The sequence below is a fragment of the Sarcophilus harrisii genome, chromosome 5 (genome assembly GCF_902635505.1).
Source record: "Sarcophilus harrisii chromosome 5, mSarHar1.11, whole genome shotgun sequence".
NCBI classification, from domain to species: Eukaryota; Metazoa; Chordata; class Mammalia; order Dasyuromorphia; family Dasyuridae; genus Sarcophilus; species Sarcophilus harrisii.
In genome coordinates, this window is record NC_045430.1 from 193549967 (window position 1) to 193575753 (window position 25787).

Genomic DNA, 25787 nt, shown 5'->3' on the forward strand with positions numbered 1-25787 from the left:
TTCAAAACTAAAATTACTCATCACCATTTTTAGCATTTTAGAGATAGGTTTAAATGATTACTTTTAGTCCTTGCCTCATCACCAGAGCAATATACACATGGACTATAGAAAAGCATCTGGGAGAACAGATGTTCCCTTTCAAACCCCAACTCCCTCCAAAAAGCCTAGAATTTTAACAACTTCCTTCACCTCCCTCTACACACAAATTTATCTGCTTTTGTGACACTCATATGCTTGAACACATTTATCTGTTTCCTCCTAACTCCTGGCAAAGAATGTATGTGTGTATGTGTGCACGCATGCATGTGCATGTGCATACATAGAAATAAACAAGATAACTCAATGAGAAGAAATAACTTAATACTCTACTAATGACAACATAGCCAAGGATAAAGCCTGATAGAGTTCTATTTATGTTTACAAATTAGTTCCTATGAAAATGAATCAAACAGGCCAATTCCAATAGATTTGTGATGGAGAGAGCCATCTGCATGCAGAGAGAGGATTATGGGGACTGAATATGGATCACAATTAGTATTTTCACCTTTTTTGTCATTGTTGTTTGTTCATTTTTTTCTTTCTCTTTTTTTCCTTTTTTGATCTTATTTTTCTTGCGCAACATGATAAATGTAGAAATATATTTAGAAGAACTGCACATGTTTGATCTACATTGAATTATTTGCTGTTTAGGTAGAGAGGGGGAGAGAAAAATTTAGAACACAAGGTTTTGTAAGAGTGAATGTTGAAAACTATCTTTGCATTTATTTTGAAAAATTAAAAAGTTACTATTTCTTAAAAAATGAATCAGAGTAAAATCAAAATGGTACATTTACATAAGAGGCAGCCTGAAATAGGTTAAAGAAGAAGAGAATTCAAAACAGGAGACTTTAGTTTAAGCTTCAGCTCCAAACCAAAATAGTCATGTAAAAAGCACACTGCTCATAGGGGTTATTTGTATGACCAAAAGGGATGTCTAAAAGGTATGGAGAGATACCTGGAATCTTGCTAACCCTTCTCAAAAAGACACTGAGATTCCTGCCTTGAGGAGAGCAGGAAAAGAGGCAATGAAACTGGTTACCTAGTTCTCATTTGAAAGAATCATATCTATCCCCTTTACCCAATCTAGTTGGATCAGGACCATGATTTTTAGGTTCAAAAACTGCTAACTTCCCTGATTGCTATTCTTTAAAGGGATAGCTCTTAGCTTAATTGGCTTGATGCCTTCCCATAAAATGCTAGTTACACAGAAGACTATTACAAATCGGTAAATAGGGAGTAAATTCCTTTATCCAAATAGTAAACAAGTCAGAAAAATACAGATCAAATATGTCAGAAGAATGAACCTTTTATATGTAATTAAAAAGAATCCTGTCTTAAGTAAGAGAGTCCCCAATCTCATCAAAAAAGAAATTCCCTAAGAAAAATTTCAGGACAAGGAAACAGGAAATCGAAGACATTTTGAGGAGCTAGAAACCCTATATAGTCTTTCCAAAAATCAATCTCTCCCTCTTCCTCTCCCTGTCCCTCTTCCTCTTTCCTGTTCCCATAATAATCCAGAATCACATACTCTTTCTTGAGAAGATATAAAGAATGGCTTTCCTCTCCAATGCTCTCACACTAATTCTGCTCCCACACAATCAGCATTCTTTCCACAGATAAGGAATCACATTCTGTAGGCAGCAAACAACACAATGTGGCCCTTCCCCCCAACATCTTATTTGAAAGTCAGCTTACACATGTGACCAAGGATAAATGTCTCAACCTCTCTGATTCCAAGTTTCACTCTTTTTAAAAATGGGTATAATGAAACTTTCATGACCTACTCCCAGAGGACTGTTATCAGGAAAGTGTTTTGTGAAGATTAAGGTGCTATATAGGATGTCCCTAAAGCACTGGTGCAATTTTAGGATTAAATAACTGAAAATAGCAGTAAAATACCTGGGATACTCTGAATCATAATTATTTTTATACACTTTCTTCAGATACATTATATGTATAATTATCAGCACAGTGCCTGACACAAAGCAGGCGCTAATTGAAGGTTTATTGATTGGCATATGGGTCATGGGACAGGTACCCTATTCCAGAGCATGACAAGATGGGCACTGAATCTTGTCCAGTTCCTACAGTTACTGATTACATGCAGTGCTAAGGGAACAAACAAGAAAGCCCCTCTTGTCCTTATCTGTATTGAGAAAAGCAGTCTTTGGTGAAAAACAAGTCAATTGAAAACACCACAGGTATTCAATTTATATTTTCTTTAATTATATGTCAGATTTAAATTGCCCATAACCTGTTTCTTTTCCATGGGGAGAGTTACCATTGCTATGTTGCAAGGGGGCAATTTTGAAAAAAATGTTTACAGATAAGTTTATTAAGTGATGTAACTAGTTAAAAAAAGAAAACAAAAAATTTTATGATAAAGGCTTATTTTTTCGTTGCAAAAATTTTTCCCCAGGCAAATTCTAATATATATGAAAGTGAGAAAGCTTTCCTTTCTTTTTCTTTCTTTTTTTTTTTTAAAGAGAAACTAGATTGTTTCCAATGGGCAAAAAGCTGAAAGAGCAAAACAGCTGTTAATGTATACCATTTAATACTGTCAAGGAATTAGAACAAATAAAAAGATAGAGTTGATTTTCAGAAAATAAAAGTGCTAATGTATCTAGGATATATCTGAACTATAATATGCACACATAAAAACATGAACACTGGTCTGATATGGGACCAAACCACAGTGTAATGGATCATTACTTAGAAGGATTCTCACGGCTGAAGACAGGAGTTTGGAGCTTTGAAACCCAGTTCCTGTTTCCAGATGTACTTGTGTGACCTCGGACAAATCACTTAAACTCTGCCTGAGTGTAAATGAGAAATAATTTAATGGCTGACCCCTCCTAGCCTCACTAAGCTGTTCTGAGGAATGATTTATTAAACTCTTTGAGATTCTTGAGTGTAAAGCTCTAAATGAAAATAGTAGCATGGGACACCTCTCTCTGTCATGCACAAAGGCACCTTCCCTGCACGGGACAACATGCATTGCTAAGACTCGCAGGATGTAGGTTCCAATCTGCAGACATGATACCTTTTCTCTAGCACAACAGAAGGGTCTTCTCTTTACTCCTATCTGGCCCTATAACCATGCCTCTTGGGAACCTTCTGCTGCCCCAAGATGAAATGCTGTGACACAGGATTTATAGGCTGGTCACCTTCATTTACTTGACAGTCTCACTTCTCAACTGTGTCCACATGGAGATCTTCTCAACTCAGTTATCATGAACTCCCTTATGGTCAATGCAAAAAACTCCTAAATCAACACTCCTAGGCCTAACCTCTGTGCTAAGCCACATTCACATGTTACTACCCTCCTTCTTGACATCTCAAACTGGACAGGCAATGTAAAAGATATCCACCTAACTGCAAATCATCATCATCATCGTCACCACTTTTCTTTTTTAAGGAAACTACAAACTCATCTCAAAGAGCTTCAGGTAATTATGTTACTAATTTCTCTAAAGAATATGGGAAAGGGCAACTTTGGAGAATGAAACACATGTACTATGGATACAAAGAAAGTCAGTTACTCCTGTCTTCATATATGCTAAAATCACAGTCTCATGGGACAATATGCAAGCAACTATGCACAAACAAGAATATACCAAATAAATTGGAGATGATCCCAAGAAGAATGGCACTAGCATTAATGGAGAAATATAAAGCTTCCTTTCAAAAGGTGGGACATTAGTTAGGAATTGAAGAAAGCTAGATAGGTAGATATAGAAACCATTAGCTTATAGATGTTCATTGAATGCATGGATATTGATGAAATCATAATAAAATAATTATCTGCCCATTGCAGGTGGTTGGTTGGCAGTTGGCAGTATTAGTGCTCTCTCTATAAGAACTGATTCCTTTGGGTGATAGTTAAAGTCAGGTTCTGTCCTGATTTATTTATAAATAAAAGTCCAGCTATATTTCTATAAAATTCCAGATAAATCAGAATGGCCAAATTAACTCACTATGGAAACATAGCTATATCTCCCTCCTCACCCTTTTGCAATCACTATTTACCTGTGATTCCCCCTCACTTCTCTCCTATATTTCACGTAATCACTAAGGACTGCTGTTCTCTCATCTCAATATATTAAATGCACGGCTGAGTGCACAGAACTCACTTCTGAATCAGCACAAAAATGAAACATCAGAGAGGGGAAATAGAAAAGGACTCTTGAGCTTACACTGAAGTCATTCCCATTAGTCAATCTGCCCACATGAATACTAGAAATCAAGTCATTCAGACAATATAGGAGGCAAACCTGAAATATAATAGTGTTCTTGAATGCAAGTCAGTGAAAGAATAGCTAAGATATAGATCCCCATTTGTAATATTCCTTGAAAATATATATTAATTGTTTACATATTTAAATACCCAGAACCAACTGATAAATATTGGTTGTCATATTATTGGAGAGAGAGAGAGAGAGAGAGAGAGAGATTGAGAGAGAGAACTCTGAGTCATGTGGTGAATTATTGCTAGTTCCTAGTGTTCTCTGCAGAATCACAAGGGCAAATACCAAAAAGAAGAGAAATCAATCATGTCCCTACAACTTATAAAACAGTATTTGGGCTGAGTTAATGAAATATATTTTAATGCATTTTATCTGCATGTTTGAAGTGGGCTATGTGACAGTCCTACATGAGGGAAAATAGAATCTTTATTTGAGAGCAGGAAGCACTAAACTGACTTACAACAGTTTTTCAAAAAATAAGACCTAAAAATAGTCTCTCTGAATGCTAATACTAACTTTGCTTGGTGTCTTTTCCCCTGTGGACTAAAGTGGGGAAGAAAAGAATGTTCTCTAGGTATCAAAAAAAGTCTTAATGAATAACAAAACTAATGCAGCTAAAATTAGAAGAAAAGCAGGAACCTGGGAAAAAAATCTTTGCAGGAAGTTCCTCTGATTAACATCTCATTTCTGACATATATAGGTAACCAAGCCAAATTACAAGAATAAGAGTAATTCCCTAACTGATAAATAGTCAAGGGAAATAGGCAGTTTTTAGAGGAAGAAATCAAAGTTATCAATAGTCATATAAAATATTCTAAATCATTAATATCTAGGGAAAGGCAAATTAAAAAAAAAAAAACAACTCCATGTTACTACCTCACTTCCATCAGATTTACTAACATGACAAATGTTGAAAGGGATTTTGGAAAGCTGTGAACTAGTCTAACCATTCTGGAAAGGAATTCAAACTATGGTGTAAAGGCTATTAAACTGTGTATACCTTTTGAGCCAGCAATTCCACTAGTAGAAATTTATCCCAAAGAGATCAAAGAAAGAGGATAATGACCCATCTGTATGTATGTATGCATGTATTTGTGTATTTTTTTTTTTTTTGATGTAAAGAAAAACTGAGGAAATGCCCTTCAATTGAGAACTGGTTGAACATGTTACAATAAATGAATGTGATGGGATACTCTTTTACTGAAAGAAATGAAGAGGACAGTTCATAAAAATCTGAGAAGACCTATTTGAACCGATTTAAAGTATAATGAGCAGAACCAGGAGATCAGTCTTCACAGGGACAGCAACAGTGTAGATATAATTAACTTTGAAAGGCTTAGTAACTGATCAATACAATGATCTACCACAATGTCAGAGTACTCATGATAAAATATGCTATCTACTTCCAGATAGGGAAAATAATGTCCTCTGAGTGCATATTAAAGTATTTTTCCTTTTTCTTTTCCTTTCTTCTCCTTTCCTTTTCTTTTCTTTCTCCTTTTTTTTTTCTTTTTCCTTTCCTTCCCTCCCCTTCCTTTCTTCCCTTCTTTCCTTCTCTCTTTCTAAAATTTAACAGGAAAAGTTTTTGCTAGCAGTGACTTTTACTTTGATAGAAATTCAGCCTCACAAGTGAGTTGCCTGTTCCAGCCTATTTACATGATAAATCTTTTATTCCTAATTTTGGAAAAAGACAATTTACCAATTAGAAAAATTACAAAATAACTAGAGGCATTCCAGACATTAATAAGTAGAGAGATTTTTAAAAAATAAATAATAATATTTTTGGTCCAGAAACCATACTGAATGTAATGCAAGTCACGAAGACAATCATACGTTAGTTATTACGGGATGCCTGTGGAAAAATACAGTGTTATAAGAGTCTTGTTTTTATTTTTCTTATGATATTCCTTCAATCCATTATGTCTCTTACCAAATTCATGCATCTGGGGAGAAGGATGAGGTGGACTACACTAGCTGAGCCCGTCTGGTTTTAGCAAACAGAAATCTGTGTTAGGAGTGTTCTTAATGGGTCATGTTTTATAAGGGTATCAACTGTCTAGTCAGAGAGTGATTAACAAAGGAAGCTTTTTATTTGTTTTTTAGATAGAAACTCACATAGCAAAAGCAAACTGTACCTAATTCAAGCAGGAAAAATTAATCTAACAATTTAGAAGTATCTTTTCTGTCTTTAAAAAAAAATGGTATTTCATATTATTTTATTCTTTTCCAATTATATGTAAAGATAGTTTTCAACATTCATTTTTTTAAGATTATATTTTATTTTTTTTCCAATCAGCAAAAATCTACCTTCTTTCTTATCCTCCCACCCCACTCCCTAATCTTGGAATCAATTCCAATTGAAAACAAATTTGGTTACAAGAATGAATGGTTAATTAAAACAAATTTCCACACTGGCCATGTCCAAAAAAATTTGGATTCTGTACTCTGAGTCCTTCATCTTTCTATCAGGAATCAGGTAACATGTTTTATCTGGAATCATTCAACATTCATTTTTGTAAGATTTTGAGTTCTGAATTTTTTTCCTTCCTTCCCTTCCTTCTCCCACCCCCAGAAAAGTTAGCAATATATCAATTACACATATACAATCATTTTAGATACATTTCCACATTAGTCAACTTGTAAAAGAGGGACAAAAGGAAAAAATCATGAGAAAGAAAAAACAACAGTGAAAACAGTTTGCTTCTATCTGCATCCATTCTTCATAATTCTTTCTCTGGAAATGGATAGCATTTTCCATCTTAAGTCATTTGGAATTGTCTTGGATTACTGAAAAGAGTATTATTGAAGTATTATTATTGAGTATTATTGAAAAGAAGTAAGTCTATCGTACCTAATTGCCACAATGTTGTTATTATGTACAATGTTCTTCCAGTTCTGTTCTTTCATGTAGCATCATTACACACAAGTTTTTACAGGTTTTTCTGAAATGTGCCTGCTCGTCATTTTTCTTTCTTTTCTTTTTTGCTATTTTTTATTATTAATTATTAGGCAAAGAATGTTTTCCTTTTTCTTGAACTTCTTTGGATCTGATAGCTGAATAAAAGTAATAGAGCTAAAGAACTATTTAGTCATAGTTTCAAATTCGATATCATAATGACTGAAACAAGAGAATGCCAGTGTACTCAATTAGTCACAACCTGACCAATATTTCTTATTTTCATGGTCATCTTTTATAACCTGATGAGTAGAACTTTGGAAGCGCTTTAATTTGCATATATCCAATAAATATTTATTTAGCTGCTCATTTTTATAGAACAATAATAATTCATTATGTTTATATAATACAAATTGTTCATCATTTCCCAACTAATGGTATCCCCTTAATTTCCAATCCTTTGTCACCACAAAAAAAGTGCTATAAATATTTTTGTACATGTGAGTTCTTTTGCCTTTTTTTAAGCAGTGATATTGCTGGTTCAAAGAATATACCCAGCTTTATAGATCTCTGCTAGAGTTCCAAATTTTCAGAACAGTTAGATCAATTTATAATTATTCCAAAAATGCATTTGTGTTCCAATTTTCCCACATCTTTACCAAAATTTATAATTTTCCTTTTCTGTCATATTAATCAATCTGATAAGTATGAGATGGTACCTGAGTTGTTTTACTTTGCATTTCTCTAATTAATAGAGATTTAGAATATTTTTAATATGATCATAGATAGCTTTAATTTCAACTAAAAATGCTGTTCATATCCTTTGACCTTTTATCAATTGGGAAATGACTTGTATTTTTGTAAATTTGACTCTGTTTTCAATATATTTGCAAACTGAAGCCTTTATGAGAGATGTAAAAATTGTTTCCCAGTTTTTTGCTTTCCTTCTAATCTTGGTTGCATTGGATTTGTTTGTGGGAAAAAAAATTAATGTAATCAAAATTATGCATTTTATATTTCATATTCTCTGTATCTTGTTTGGTCATGAATTCTTTCCTTCTCCACAAATCTGATAGTTAAGCTATTCCTTGAACTCCCAATTTGCTTATGGTATCATCCTTTATGTTTAAATCATATATATGCATTTTAACCAGGTCTTGGTATAAGGTGTGAGATGGTGTTCTAGGTCTAATTTCTGCCATACTATTTTCCTTTTTTCTAGGAGTTATTGTCAAATTATTATTCGAGAAACTAGAGTCTTTGGGTTAATCAAACAGCAGATTTTATTATAGTCATTTTCTACTGTGTCTTTTGTTATCTAACTTATGCCATAGATCCGTCACTCTAAGTCTTAGATAATTCTAAAAAGTTTTGGTGATTGCTACTTTATAATATAGTTTTAGATCTGGTAGATATTGTTAAAGAAAGTGTTTCGGGTAGAGTGGTTTTTTTTTTTTTTTTTTTTTTTTTTTTTTTGCATGTGGGAATTTAATTAAAAAAAATAAATAAATAAAGGCATTAACTCATGAGGTATTTATAGCCCAAGTGGGCATTACAGGTGTAACAAATTGTGATGGCTTACTAGAATGAATGACTTTCAGAGTTGCAAAGATTATGCCATGTAGAGTGGGGATGGAAGAACAGCTTTCTCATAAAAGTCAACATTAGCAAGCACTATATTTTTATGGATGCTGAAATTGTCCCATTGTTAGCTTAACATTTAAATGCTCTTCCAGCTAACTTGGATAGAAATCCTAAGCAGGTATTATGACAAAGTTTTAGAATGATATAACATAAGGACAAAAATTGTTGTTGAACTCGATTTCCATGCTAATTTTAGTATTCAATACTGCTCCACCTGCATTGAGAGCTTTAATTCACTCTTGTCAATGTTAAGAAATAATTTCATGCTGTCAATTTTCCTTCTATTTTCCATCTCGATTTCTTTGAAGTAATACAAAGAAAGGGACTATGAATAAGCCACTTGGAATGCACTTGGAGTTGTCAGTTGTTTTAAATAAGAGGTCTCACCAAAGAGTTGGCAATGCTAAGGTATTTTTTAAAAGTGATTTATCAAAATTATTTAAAAGTTTGAAACTAGATACTTTAGAATTTGCATTTCTCTTGTTTCACTGTTTTCTATCATTAGATCCTGCCAAAAATCTCTTCCCTTTTTCTTTATTAATTTTCTCTTTTCTTCCTAAACCCATTTTCTTTTTGTCTTTGTCTTCTCCCACTATGTGGTTTGAAATTTTTACCACCTACTTATGCAAAATTTACATCCTTTAGTAATTGTAGACTTTTTCAACCATCTCTCCTTGCTTGCTGATCTAAAAGACAAATACCAAACATCCCAAAATTTGATGTACTGATTAAAATCCCCAAAAGCATGTTAGCACTTTTTCTGCAATTCTATAATATGCTTTAATACTTAATTACTAATTGGTGTAGGAGACTTATGTATTAAATCATATATTTAAGTCATAGTTAGATTTAAAAGAACTTTTGGGGATTTGTTGTTGTTGTTGTTGTTACTGTTTGACTATTTGCTTTGCTGGAAAACCTGAGTTACAGGGTCCCAAATCAAATTCTCAAGGAGCTATAACTATATAGATGATGCACAGCTATTTTGGGAATATAAAGATAAGAATATCTCCTTAAAAGACCCAAGTTCAGAGTCTTTGAGAACAAGTTAAATAATAGTAGTTAAGGCCTAAACTCTAAAAATGGACTTTACCTGGTACAAATTTTAAAAGAGAAAAAAGTGTTAGAAATGTCTAGTACAAGTAGGGAACTGAGATTATAACTATATATAAAGTAATGTCAGTAGCTTCCATATTTGAACAATCATGTTCTTTGTAGATCTTCATTGGTATTCATACTCATGGAATTAATAGCAGAACCAAAGTCAAAGACACCATCTCCCTGCCCTCTCATGCAAGTCATCAAGGAATATGCTCTCAAACAGAAGTATTTAGGGCCTTCTTTTAACAATTATATTTATGTAGTTTTTCCATAATAAAATTGATTGAACCCAAAATTTAATCTTTCTTTATGAATCTATTTGTTTTGTACATGGATTTCTGTTTTCCTAGTGTAGCTACTGACTTGAAGCCACCCATTTATGAAGCATTTTCACAGTATACTGGGGCTAATATTTTCTTTGTAGCCTTCTTCAAATAACAATAGTCCTATATAGAGAAAAGGCTGTTTCTTTGTGATGAAATTTAAAGGCATTCATAATTTTGAATCTGCCTAACTCTATGTTGTGACCCACCCCCAACTCCAGTCCCCAAAGCAGAACTATAATTTAATTAATTCTGAAGAGAGATAGTATCTTGTTAAGGCAACATTTCCAGAAGGCCTCTTTTAAAATATAAATATGTGTTCTAGAAAAGGGCAAAAACACATTTGTACTCATTAACATGGATGATCTTGTCTTCTTGTATTGTTGTCACCTTTTAGAAAGTGAAGCTGTAAAGGAATGGGCCATAGGGTAGAAGCAAGTACTAATGAGAATCATCCATCCACAAGACTAAGAACAGGAAGCATGGCTAAGGTTTGGGAGTAGCCCAGAGCAAACAGGATGCTTTATAAGGTTTTTGAACTCAAAAGTGATGATGGAGATAGGTTCATAAAATTAATTAGGCCTCTTCTGGACTACACTGTTATGAGTTTTTATTGATATCTGTTATGTTTTTAATTTCTCTCTTTCCCCAATTCTGAGATACATCCCTTTCTCTCCTCCATTCCCACAGCTACAACCCTGCTTCAGTCCATCAATACCTGTCTCTTAGATGATTGTAATCATCTTCCAACTCCCTCCTCCAAATCTGAATATATCCCTCACTCTGCTGCCAAGCAAAATTCTAACTATATCAGTCTTTCTTTCAGGCCTTGCTCTGTGGGTTCTAGGGACTCCCTATTACCCCACAATCAAATAACTCTTCTTTTTGACATGTAAAATTACTCATAACCTTTTTAGCTTGTTTACACTTTATTCCCCCTTCCACATATTCTATGATCCAGATATACTTGACCTACCTGCAACTTCTCAAATAGGATATATTTCATTATTCCTCACTGTGCCTTTGTACTGGCCAACCCTCAGCCTAATGCTTTGTGTTATCATGGTCCTGTCTTGGTTTCCCTGGTTTCCTTCTGGACTCAGCTCAAGGCCCTTTATCCCCAGTCTAGTCCTCTCTTCTCCTTCCCCCTCATTCCCTTAAGACACTATACCTTCTCCATTCTCTCTATGTCCTGTATGTACCTAATTACCTGTTGTCTCAGTAGAATGTAAGCTTCTTGAGGGGAGATACTGTTTTTTAACTTTATTTTTTGCATCCTATTCACTTAGCACAGTTCCTGACATATAATGAAGCTGAGGAAATGCTTGCTGAGAAGAATATCCCTATTCCTTCACATACCCCACATTACATGAGAAGAATTAACTGAAGTAATCTGGGTTTCCTGTGGTTTTGTCTCAACATACAAAGCCAAAGACTTCAACCAGCTCACAAGCCATTCTCTGCATTTTGTTATGTTTAATAGCTATAATTTTTTGCTCATAAAAACACACAATATTAGATTGAGTTGGAATTGTCCTAAGTTTTCTGGATCAACTCATCAATCTATAAATGAAGATGTTTAGTACTAGAGAAATATACTTTTTTCCGCTAAGTTACTGAAGTACTAAATGGCAGAGAGGGAACCAGAACTTGAATTTTCTGACTCCAAAGTGCTTTCACAGCTGTCTGGCCACAACTTAAAATAGAGGAAATGAAACCTTAATTTTAATGCAAGCTCTACCATCAACTAGCTTTATGATCTTAGGCAAATAAGTTATTTAACTCAAGGTCTATCTTAACTTTACTTTCACAAGGTTTTAGATGTTCTTTTTTTTTTTGTTTCTAAATCAGAGATGAGAACTAAGATGAGAGACCTGAAAGATGCTTTTCAATTCAGAACAGTCTCCTAAATTAGAAAGTTACATGGGAAAAAAGAATGAAAAAAGGTAAACTAAATGAATTTAACTTATCAAACATTGCCAATAGTTTTTCTTTTTTTCAGGGAACTCTTGAGTTCAGAGGACTATATTACTAATTTCTCTATTGGAAAGGAAGGGTAGTTTTGGGGAATGGGACACCAGCGAAAAGTAATAATATTTAAAATCCCACAGGACATTACAAGGTAATATAAGCAAGTTCATATGATGAAAGGCAGTTTCCAAAGTCCTTTTCTTTATCCTCCTTTCATATTATTATTATTTTTATTTTTGAGGGGGAAATGGGACAAAAGATCCTCCTTATTCACTTTTATGCTTTTGAAACTGAGAGTCATACCAGATTCAGGGCCTTGAAATAAATATAAAAGCATTCAGAGTAAAGCACTTGTTTTAAACTGGAAGGTTTTCCAAAAAGTCTCCATTAGAAGAACCAGATCTGGCAGGTCTTTCAGATTCTGATGAGCTCTCTAGACATATGTTTTAAAATACCAGTAGTGGCTCCTAATTATTACTAAGAATTTTAAAATTCTTATGCTTATAGTATTATTTTGAAAAAAAAAAAAAGAAATTATTTTCCTATGTAATTTTGAAGCTTTTACATTTCATCAAGAAATTAATGATTTTAGAGTTTTATTTCAGAATCCTAGATATATTAGTCTCCTAAAATGTGAAATCCTTTTGCAATCACTCAAATCAGTTTGTTACATTTGTGTGGTAGTATTCCTTGTGACAGTCTATAATACCCAATATATTTAATTAGATTGATTCTTTTCATTTTTCAAGTCAAAGTTTAAGGAGATAGTTAAGGCCTACTCAAAATATAATACAGTAGAAAATTTCTTAATACCTCAAAAAACTTCACAGACTTTGTTTCTTTATATGAGAACAATGGCTGTCCAAGGAAGAAATTTTGTTATGGCTTATTGGCCCGATTCTAGGCATAATCTATAGTCTTTTCTATAGTTAATATTCTATGATTTTGAATAGATAAATGCTATCTTCAGAACATTGTGTTTCCAGACATGCCACCAGCATTCCCTCAGTCCTTTGCCTTCCTTTTCAGAACTCTGTTCTCTCCCTAATTATTCAGCACACTCCTGTTCCAAAAATTTCCTCTCAAAGATAATACTAGAAGCATCTTAATTCACATTTAAGTCATTATTCACTAAAGATGTAACCCTTCCCAGAAGAATATTAAAAGTAATCTTCAAAGTTCAATACTTAATTCAAAAGAATCAATGAATTTCAAGAATAAGCTAGGTAATGGATATAGGGTAATTTTGTATAAGGCCTTCCTGAAGATTTTCAAATCATACCATGTAGATAAGCATATTCAATTCAAACATCACATAGACCTAACCTATAAAACTGACAATTTTTAGTGTTGTCCCAGTTGTGAAAACATTGGTGGAAGGAAAAAAGCAAGCATACATGTAGAGAAATTATGCAAATACATTCTGACACAGTGAAAAATTAATTTTTTTTTAATTTCAAAATGAGTTTTAGCAAGGATAAAAAGGAAATTTACTTACTGAGGTTCCATTTTAGACCTGTTGTGGTGACTTTCTTACAAGGGTGTCCAATAGGAATAAGTCCACACCAATCATCTTCAAATCCTGTGTCTACATGCAGTTTGTGCTTTCCCTATGGAAAAGAAAAACTGTTTATTAGGAAGTCCTACCATATCCTCAAATATATCACAGATCCACTGAAGAAGTGGATTCCCAGAAACTGACAAGAATGTTTCTAGGAAAGAGAAGGATTTAAGTTAAACACTAATTCACTGTGTGCTCCAAGAATTGTAAGAAAGGTTTTTTTTTTTTTTGCAAGGGGGAGTAAGAAATGACAAATATTAAGTACCTACTATGTTTCAGACACTGTGATCAAAAAAAATTTTTTTTTGGTTACTATCATTCGTTCATTTCTCATTCCTTACTCTCTTTGATCTCATTTGGAGTTTTCTTACAAAGATAATAGAATGGCTTGCCATTTCCTTCTCCAGCTCATTTTACAGATAAGAAAATCGAGAAAAACAGGGGTAAGTAACTTGCCCAGGATCACACAACCAGTAAGTATCTGAGACAAAAACTGAACTCAGGAAGATGAAGCTTCCCTGATTCTAACCTGAGCACACTTCAGCTGTGTCACTTAGCTAGTCTAGCATACTAAACATTTGACAAATAATTTGATCTTCATAACAATCCTGTTGAGATAAATGTTGTTATTAATCCTTGTTTTACAGATGAGGAAACTGAGTCTGAAAGCAGTTTACCGAGGTCACACTTGAACACGGATCTTCTGAGTCCAGGACTAGCACTTCATCTACTGTGCCAATCAACTGCTCTAGTCCAATTCAATCCAATAAACTTTTTTTAATTTATTAAGCACCTACCACAGAATTGGAGGTAAACTTAATAAAAAGAAAATCAATTATTGCTCTCAAGAAGCTTACAATCTAATAGACAATCTAACATAAAAGGCAGCAGGAATGAGTGGGAGAGATTGTATTCCACGGAGTTGAAACCAAACAAAGCAGCAGATGCAGAATAAAGGCCCTAAATCCAGTTTCTGCTCTCCATAAAGGAAGACATTGGGAGGAAGCTCTACCTTCCACCCTTCCAATCAAAAGAGAAAGGAAGCTGAGGAAGGTAGTAAAAGTTAAGGTTTTAATGGTTAGAGTTAGAATGTAAAAGGTTCAGTTAAACTTATTAGGATTTGTAGAATATTATTCTGACACTTTTCTTTCTGATACTTTTTACAAAGATGAATATATAAATGCAAATACTTGCAAAACAAATACTTGCTGAATCTACTATCTACAGAGCATTAGTACTAAATTTGGAAAGTCTACTTGCCCTTACTTAGCATACAACATTTCATGTTATTTATGTGCCTTTCCTCAGTTGGTCCCTGAAACTTGGAATGAATTAACCCTTCTCATCTATGTGTATTACAACCTTAAACTCCATCATCCTTTGTTCTGTTGCCACTTCCCAAAGAAACCCTTTCTTAATTCTTCCTATTCCGTCCATTCTCTGGTAGATAATGTCTCTTCCCTAAAATGATTTGCTTTTTTGCTATCTATATGTGTTATATCCTGTAAGTCACAATTAAGTCATTGAGGTCAGGGACTGTTCTGGTTATCCTGGATACATATCATAATGACTTGGACATACATAAAGTGTTTGCTGAATTGGAAATGATGAACAAAACAAATATGTAAGGGAACATTAATAAAATGTATGACATTTTTGATGCAAGAAAAAGATCCCAATAGACTAGAACACTGGACTAAATCCAATAAAAGGATATTTAATCAGGATGAGCCTCAAATTTTACACTTAAAAAAAAATCAACTTCACAAATAACTAAATTGGGGGATCTATAAGGTGGCCACATAAATGTTAATCTAGAAAAATTATGGGTCAAATTTTAGTAGATTGTAAACTCAATGAACAAACCATACAATATGGCATCCAAAAAAAAGTATATTTGAATTGACTACATTAAAAGAAAAGCTATATCCCCCCCCCAAAATAAAGTGGAGTATAACAGTCTTACTGTACTCATAACTGTTTAGAGAACATTCAGCGTGCATGTTTAATTCTAAACATTATATTTAAGAAAGATACTGATAAACTAGAGATAGGGAGGTATGATGGATAGAAAGCTGGCCTTGAAACTAGGATCACTTGAGGTGAAGACCTGCCTTTATATATCTTGACTGTTGATCCTGAACAGGTTCCTTAAACTCTCAGAAGCTACATTATAAGTTACAGAGAATACGTTGATCTGTAGAATTAGAACAATACATCCAGAGATCATTAACAGGACAATGCACTGAGATTCTTCCATGTGAGGATCTGCAGAAGGAGCGAGGGGTGTTTCATTTAAAGAGAAGAAAATTCAGGGTGAACAATAGTCGTGTCTTTAAATACCAGGATTCTAATGTGGAAGAGTAATTAAACTTGGAATTAGGAAGGAATAAAGGACATTTTTTTAAAAATAATTATTAAATATAATTAGTGATTGGTATGATGAATTTTCCTTTTAAGCGTCAAGTCCTTCTTTCTTTTCTTTTTCTTCATTCCTTCATTCTTTTCTTCTTTTTTAATTCTTTCTCCATACCTTCACTAATTCTTTTCTTTTAAATAGTGTCACAATAATATTCTACAAATCCCAACATTAACAGATTCCTTAAAGTGAATGTTTGAATCTTCTTTAAGGAAAGTCTGGTCATGAAAAGAAAGAAATCACTGATCTTGAGGCCAGTCTTTAAAAAAGAAGATTTCATTGCTACTAGTCCCTTCCATAATGCTATCCCAAAGGATATAGAAATAAGGAGGAATTTACTTTTATTCATTTTCTTCCCTGAAACTCTTTTTTTATCTTTAACCCTGCAGGAAGCCAATATGAAATCACAGACCCAGTTAAACCAAATCCTAACATGCTGTCTATCTCCTGTTGGTTCTATGGTGCTATGAGGCTGAAATGAGGCTAGCATCACTATCAATGAATATTTATTGAGTGCTCACAGTGTGGTAGCTGTTATATTAAAAATACAAGAGACTGTCTCTGCCCTTCTTAAGTGCTGATACTGAAAGTGCTTATATAATACATGAACAAGGCAGGTGAATTTAGAATTTACAATATGAACTAGTTCTTTGTTAATTTTGACTAAACATATATTTCCTGATCATCAGTTATCAACTATGAATATTTTCTTCCTCATGAAATTATCATTTATATATTCATCTTTATAATTACTAATAAGGCACTCCCCTCTTTCCCAAAATGTAAGCTTTCTGGCTCCTAGTAAAAAGTCTTTAATTTAATATAGTTAGATTGGATTAAAATGTTAGAATGAATTGAAACCAAACTTATTTGGTTTTTCTTTTCACACAAACTTTATCCTGGAGCCATTTGACAAGTAGTAAATATTGAAATCATATCCACCACACACACGTCATGGTACAGTTGACTTCCCACCTTTTCTCAATTCAAAGGACTCATGAATAAATTTGCATGGCAAAATAATAGAAATTGAGGCAATGCATCTTGGACTATGCTCATTTGCTTGTGTCCTATAACCTTCAGTTCACCCCTTGAACAACAAAAACCAGCCTAGGCTATAGGTGATTGAGTCTATTGAATTCTTTATCAAGATTTTACTGATGCTAGTAATCTGCATTCTTAGAACAAATATTCTGTGAAGTATGAAAATGATTTATGATCACTTGACCCAGGGAACTAAGCACTTGAAAGGTTTTACGACCCCATCTCCTTCTGTCTCTGTATATGAGTTTGTGTGATGTTCTCAATAGTCAGTTCTCCAAGAATGCCACAGAAGGAGCGCCCTGTCTGTCTACTCCTTCCATATGGCATTTATCTAATTAACGTAGAAGTACCAGTTGGATTGATAAGAAGGTTAACCAATGATGATATTAGATGAAGTCAATTAGGCTTTTTTCTGAAACTATGGCTCAACAGTCTCAGGTGATGCTATGTAGGAAAGAAGTTAATATTCAAAATGAAATCTTTTTCCTCATTCTCATAAAATTGATTTAGTGTAAAGAAACAGTACTAGTGTAAAGAAAGCAGAACTATATTTATTTCTAGTTCTTTATGCAACTATTTCAATATTTTAAATGCTACAGAATTTAAATAAGGGGTTGAAATTCTACTCTGTTGATACATACTGTTGGTGTAGTCAGTGTAGACTGTGTATATCTTCTGCATGATGAATGTATGTTTAGTGGTGGTGTTTAGGCAAATAGTTGTGTGAGTATGTGTGGCCTTAGAGACTTTCTATGCATAAATATATAAGAACTATCGAAGTAAGTTATATGAAGCAATTAAATTTTTTCAGAAGTCATTGTCATTTAATAACAATGTTTAGAGCCCCAGATTAAAGATTGGTATTAATATCTATAATAGGAAACAAAAGGAAGGGTGCAGATGAGAATAATCCAAATACCAGGAATACATAGAACGTGCAATACTACAAGTCAGAAAGAAGGAATAAATAGTAGGGGGGCTGAAAATTTAAGTTTGGAAAATTTAAAAGTTGTAAGTAGGGAGCTGTTCAAAAGGCAAATTTTCTGTTGTTTAGCTGTGTCCAATTCTTTGTGACCCCATTGGGGGTTTTCTGGGCAATAATCCTGGAGTGGTTTGCCATTTCCTTCTCCAGCTCATTTTACAGGTGAAAAAAAGGATTAAGTGACTTGCCCAGGGTCACACAGGTAGTAAGTGTGTGGATTTGAACTCAGGAAGAGAATTCTTCCTGATTTCATATTAGGGACTCTTTCCGCTGTACCATCTAGCTGTGTACCGTCTTCAAAAAAAAAAAAAAAGTTTTCTAATTTGATCTTAATAGGAACTTTGGCTTTGAATATTTCTTGTAGATTTTTAAGATACCTGTCACAGGATTCAGTATAGGATTCAGATTAAGAAGACATTTTAAGAGATCATCCAATCAAACTCCATCATTGTATTTAATTTTTACTAAATGTTGTTATACCAGGTAAAAAATTAATTTTCCCTCTTACCAACCCCAAGAAGGACATATGTGTGAAAGAAAAACCAACCTTTTATAATAAAAATGCATAGTAAAGTAAAACAAATTCCTGCACTATGCCCACAAAATAGGCTTTTTATGATGTGCTCTTGGGTGCATTATTCCCATTATCAGAAGATATCTTCTTCTCCAGGACATCTCCAGGGCCATTTCCAGTTGTCCTGATCTATATATGGCCAAATTTATTTGCATTTTACTATACTGACACTTTACTTTGGAGACACATTTTGAATTGTAACCACATTCTGCCAAAACAGGGACTCTAAAGAACTTTTTTTTTCACTTTTTTTGTGAACTCTAATGTAACTCATTTTTTTTCTTAATCTCTAAATATATCTGTTCATCCTTCAAGCCTTATGACTCAGATGGTTCTGGAGAAGAAAGTGCAAGTGTTGATTCTGCCCAGGCCTCTTTCTCTTAAATCCAATTCACTTGTATGTCATGGTATTACCTCTCTGATGTTATGGTCCTCTTGGAGAAGGATGGAAAAACAACTTTTTTTTTTTTTTTGACTTGGTAAAAGAGGTTGTTCTTTGCCTTTCGTTGCTACTCAGTAGCCACTGTGTGGCTATAGCCACAGTCAAATGGAGTCCTGTTAAAGATCTTAGTTTTGTAAAAAGACCAAGATCTCCCACTGCATCCAGGGCCATCCCCAGTCATATTGATCTATATCTTGCCACTGAACTCAGAAAGCTTTGGAGGAGAGACTGAGGCTGATAACTTTGCTTAGCCTTCTTTCATTTAAATGCTATTCATTTGCATGACATATCATCACCTCCTTGATATCATGGTTCTTTTTAAGATCGAAGGACAAACACCAACAGCAAACAACATCTCTGGTGACTCAATGGGGAGGGTGCCCTAGCTGGAGCCAGAAAGGCCTGAGTTCAAAGGTAGCCTCAGACACTGTGTAACCCTGTCATTTAACACTGTTTGCCTCAGTTTCCTCATCTATAAAATAAGCTGGATGAGGAAATGGCAAAACAGTCCAGTATCTTTGACAAAAACCTCAAATGGTCACAGAGTCAGACATGACTGAAATAAATGATGAACAATAATAAGGCTTTTCATTGGTCCTTTGAAATTATGGTAGGTTGTGAAACTTGTAAAGTTGCTTTTTGCAAAGTCATCACTTAATAATTTGTTCTCCTTAACTCTCTCATTTTAAAAATGAGGAAAAGTATAGAAAGTTGAAGTGACTTGCACTGTCAGACAAGTTGTAATGAGGAGAGGCAGAAGTTCCAAAAGACTTTTTTAAGAGTATGCTATACTCTTAGATGAGATTGCCAAGGACAGAACAAGCATTTATTGAAACCTAATGCTGACAACTATAGAATTTTCTCTTTGACAAAAGTACATGGAAAGTCCTCAGCCAAGTATTATTATGCTAGAGATAACATCAACGAGGCAGCTAGCTGGCACAGAGGATAGAACATTGAGTCTGGACTAAGGAAGAACAAATTCAAATCCAGTCTCAGACATTTATTATTTATGTGACTTTAGGCAAAACACTTAATCTGCCTACCTCAGTTTTCTCAACCATAAAACAGTACCTAATTCCCAAGGTTGGGAGGATCCAATAAGATAATATTTAGCACAACACCTGGCACATTATAAACACTATATAAATGTTATTATTTTTGTTTTTTTAATAGTATTTTATTTTTCCAATTATAGGTGAAGATAATTTTCAATATTCATTTTTGTATGATTTTGAGTTTAAAATTTTTTCTTCCTACTTCCCTTACCTCCCCCTCAAGAGAGCAATCTGATTAATAACACATTTCCACATTAGTCATATCATGAAAGAAGAATCAGAAAAAGCAAACAAACAAAAAAGTGAAAATAGTATGCTATGATGAACATTGTTTCCATAGTCCCCTCTCAATCTGGATGGCATTTTCTACCCCAATTTTATTGAAATTGTTTTGGATCACTGCATTGCTTAGAAGAGCTAAGCCCATCACAACTGATCATCATATAATCTTAATATTACTGTGTACAAAGTTCTCTTGGTTCTGCTTACTTCATTCAGCTTCAGTTCATGCAAGTCCAGGTTTTTCTGATATTAGCTTGCTCATCATTTCTTACAGAACAATAATGTTCCATTACATCCATATACTGTAACTTATTCAGCCATACCCCAAGTGATGGCTTCACTAAGTTTCTACTTCCTTGCCACTACATAAAGGACTGCTACAAACATTTTTGCACATGGGGGTTCTTGCCCCTCTTTTATGATCTCTTTAAGATACAGAGCCAGTGGTGACATTGTTGGAATAAAGGATAATGTAGAGTTTTATATCCCTTTGGGTAAAATTCCAAATTGCTCTCCAGAATGGCTAGATTAGTTTACAAGTCTAACAACAATGCATTAGTGTCCCAGTTTTCCCACATCCGTTCCAACTTTATCATTATCTTTTTCTATTATTTTAGGCAATATGATATATGTGAGGTGGTATCTTAGAAATGATTTGGAGCACTTTTTCATATGACTATAGTTAGCTTTATTTTTTCATCTGAAAACTATCTATTCAAATCCTTTGGCCATGTATCAATTAAGAAATGACTTGTATTCTTATAAATTTCATTCAGTTCTCTACATATTTTAGAAATGAAGACTTTATTAAGAAAAACTGGCTGTAAAAATTGTTTCCCAGCTTTTTGCTTCCCTTCTGATCTTGGTTATGTTGGGATTTTGTGTATTGTGTGTGTTTGTTTTGTTGCTTTTAATTTAATATAATCAGAATTATTCATTTTGTATTTCATAATGTTCTCTAGTTCTTATTTGGTCATAAATTCTCCCCTTCTCCAAGGACCTGAAAGGTAAATCTTTGATTGCTATCCTAATTTGCTTATAGCATCACTTCTTATGTTTAAATCATGAACCAATTTTAGTTATAGTAATCTTGGTATAGGGTGTGAGATATTGGTCAATGCCTAGTTTCTGCCACACTATTTTCCAGTATTCCTTGCAATTTTTGTCAAACAGTCAGTTCTTATCCTAGAAGGTGGAATCCTTGGGTTTATCAAACAATAGATTATTATAATCATTTACTATTGTGTCATGTATACTCCACCTATTTTCCACTGATCCACTTCTCTATTTCTTGGCCAGTACCAAATGGATTTGATGACAAGATTACTTTCCTTTGCATTTTTTCTCACTAATTCCCTTGATATTCTTCCAGATGGATCTTATTATTTTTTCTATCTTTATAAAATAGTTTTTGGCAGTCGGATTGGTATGGCACTGAACATATAGATTAATTTAGGTAGCATTGTCACTTTTTCATATTAATTCAGCCTACTCATGAGCAATTAGTATTTTTCCAATTCTTTCTATCTGACTTTTAAATGCTATCATTTTCATTATTATTACCACCACCATCACCATTAATATCACCTTGTTTTTCAGTTTTTTATAAAACACTATCAAGTAAGCTTCTTTTAGTCTTTCTGTAAAACTCTTCTTTCTCTTCATTATTGTAAGAATCATCAGACACTCTCATATAGGTTCTGGCTTGTTAGTATAATGACAGGTAGTTCTTGGCCTACATTCAAGCAAAAGAGTTCTGTCTTCCTCTTAAAAAAAAAAAAAAAAAAAAAAAAAAAAAAGGTCTTCAACTGAGCCAAATCATGATGATTTGAATCTCATGGACATTTAGCCTTTTTTTCATAGTGCAGAATCACTGAATACCTGCATAGATCATCTGGATTTTACTGTGGGAAATCATCCCCTTCTCATTCTGGGGTGTAGATGGGGGATTGGTAAGAGACAATTTTAGAGAACAATTTATTCCCCTTCTTATGCAAACTACTTTCTAGCTCTCCTGGTTGCAGAGCTCATAATACATATTAGCTTATATGTGATTTGACATAAGCAGGAATACAGTCTGACAATAGACAAATTCTCTGGGGATTTATGCCATTAGTAGAGACTATAGGTACATTAAATAATCAATAACATCCATCTCTTCTTATGAATCATTGTACAGATTCCTGTTCTGTTCTCCAATGTGTCCAAAGTTCTCTTCAAACCAATGGCAGCCTTGTGATAAGAAGGTATAGAAAATAGACAAGGAATGTTACCATGAATTTGCTCCTTTTTAGGTTTTGCACTCATTGCCTGAGTAGAGTTAAACTGATATAGTAGTCCAGTGCAATTCAGAGAAAGTTGATAAATGCATTACTTTAAACACGCAAAAAAAATGATAATGGATACTGATAAAAGCTTAAAGAAAGTACTTAACAAAGACATATGAAAATGCTTTCTATGCTCATTTGAGGCACTGTGATGGAGCTCTTTGTCCTCACGTGAAGAGCCAAGCTAGAAGAGAGAATACATGGAATACTGGATAATTTCAAACAGATAAACCTAAGAGTTAAAGACAAGGTAATAGCAACATGCTTGCCAAAATACTAAGATGAAGGCTCTAAGCATTTACATGTCAATTCTCAATACATCTTTAAATTCTTAAGAAGGTAGTATCTGATTCTGATAGCAATTTCCAAATTATAGATCCTTATGAAGCTAAAACATCTAAAAGTGGTATGTAAAAGACAGATCAAGAAAACAATTGAAAGCCAAGAGTCATAAGCCTGGTTTATGAATGGAAAACTACAGGTTTTAATGATAGTGACAAGGCCATTCAGCCATGCATCAAGATGCTAGAGAATTTTCACCTTATGCCTTTTAGTTAATCACCCTCAAAATTTCTGGCCTGTAGTTGACCTCAGTATGAACTAAGGTTCACTGTGCACAGGTGAGATACAGGAAGATGAAAAGCTAGAAATCACCCTGTGCTATCTGTCCTAAGTCCTTACACAATATTATCAGCAAACATCACATGGAAACATAGAACATGAGGACCATGAAGGGACAGAAAAGAGAATGAGGGTTTGAATCACATTTCCCTGAAGAGGTATATTCACACCTAATCAGTCAACAATCCAGCACAGACAAGCACTGTGCTAAACAACAGGGATACAAAGAAAGACCTAAATAAATAAATAAGATACCTGCTCTCAGGGATCTCATAGTCTAATGAAGGAGATACCATACAAACAATAAAGCACAAAAAACTATATGTATGTATGTGTATATATGTGTGTGTGTGTGTGTGTGTATATATATATAAAATGTGTGTACATGTATATATGTATATATAGTGCGTACACAACACACACATAAACACATATATGTGAGATAAATGAGAAATTATCAATAGAGGAAAGGCTTTAGGATGATCTGCAAAGGCTTCTTGTAGATGACAATATTAATTGAGACTTGGATATAAGACAAGGAAGATGATGAAAAATGGGGAGGAAGAGAATTCTCAGTATGAGGACAATAAAAATACCCCAAGTCAGAAATGGAGAATGTCTTGTTCAAGGGATACTAAGGAGGCTAGTGTCACTAGACTAGAGGAAGGCGGGGGGTGGGGGGGGGGACAGTTTTTTTTGGGGGAGTTGAATAAGATGTAAGAAGATAAAAGATAATTAAGAGAGATTTGGTCTTTGATGGTGGAGTTGAAGAGAACCACTGGAGTGGATTAAATAAAGTAATGTAATGGTCAGTTTTGACAGCTGAGAAGGGGAAGACATTTAAAGAAGACAAGGCAATAATTTAGACTTGAAAAGATGAGGCCCTGAGGTGGTGGTAGAGGAGGGAAGGAATATTAGAGATTTTCAAAAGTAGAATTAACAGGTCTAGGCAAGAAATCAGATGAGGGCAAGAATGACTTCTAGATGTGAGCCTTGGAAGGGTGTTCAAAATTTAGACAAGCTTTTGATCCTTGATACCAAAAATAGATACTAAAGAACTACCTTGGTTAAACAAAGCTAGATTTATGGAACTCTTAAGTGAGAATGCCTTCTACATTCTCTTATTCTGCAATAGTTACACATGGAGGTATGGGAGGAGGTTCTTCGGATTATCAGAACTAGCATATAAAACAATTTTGGAAAAGATAGGCTATCTGATGTCATTGATATGTCTGTCAAAAAAAAAAACTGTCTCATATCTTTTGAAAAAATACAAGAGTTATTTTATTTATTTGTTTGTTTATTTGTAGTGTGTTGTTTTGGGTCTGATGATTCCATCTATGCATTTCAATAGTTTACTGAACTAAAGCAGTCCTTTGGTATCAGCTTTTAACTGGTATATCTGAAATTCTTGTTGGTCTGGATTACTTGGAAACTCAATTGTTTAATGTCTTAACATTTTCTGTTCTGTGGAGATTTTCTTTTTTTTTTTTTATTTTTTTATTTAATAGCCTTTTATTTACAGGATATATACATGGGTAACTTTACAGCATTAACAATTGCCAAACCTCTTGTTCCAATTTTTCACCTCTTACCCCCCCTCACCTCCTCCCCTAGATGGCAGGATGACCAGTAGATGTTAAATATATTAAAATATAACTTAGATACACAATAAGTATACATGACCAAACTGTTATTTTGCTGTACAAAAAGAATCAGACTCTGAAATATTGTACAATTAGCTTGTGAAGGAAAGCAAAAATGCATGTGTGCATAAATATAGGGATTGGGAATTCAATGTAATGGTTTTTAGTCATCTCCCAGAGTTCTTTTTCTGGGTATAGCTAGTTCAGTTCATTACTGCTCCATTAGAAATGATTTGGTTGATCTCGTTGCTGAGGATGGCCAGGTCCATCAGAACTGGTCATCATATAGTATTGTTGTTGAAGTATATAATGATCTCCTGGTCCTGCTCATTTCACTCAGCATCAGTTCGTGTAAGTCTCTCCAGGCCTTTCTGAAATCATCCTGTTGGTCATTTCTTACAGAACAGTAATATTCCATAATTTTCATATACCATAATTTATTCAACCATTCTCCAAATGATGGACATCCATTCACTTTCCAGTTTTTAGCCACTACAAAAAGGGCTGCCACAAACATTCGTGCACATACAGGTCCCTTTCCCTTCTTTATAATCTCTTTGGGATATAAGCCCAGTAGTAACACTGCTGGATCAAAGGGTATGCACAGTTT

General features: G+C 34.0%; 1 protein-coding gene across 3 annotated transcripts in view; it reads right to left on the minus strand.

Moving 5' to 3' along the window:
• Nucleotides 1-25787, minus strand: part of TPK1 (thiamin pyrophosphokinase 1) — a 506842-nt gene that overhangs the window by 118749 nt on the left and 362306 nt on the right. For all 3 annotated transcript variants that reach the window (XM_031939305.1, XM_031939306.1, XM_031939307.1), the window contains one exon: nt 13720-13831. In XM_031939305.1, the coding sequence (XP_031795165.1) occupies nt 13720-13831 (112 nt within the window). The remainder of the gene's footprint in view (nt 1-13719; nt 13832-25787) is intronic.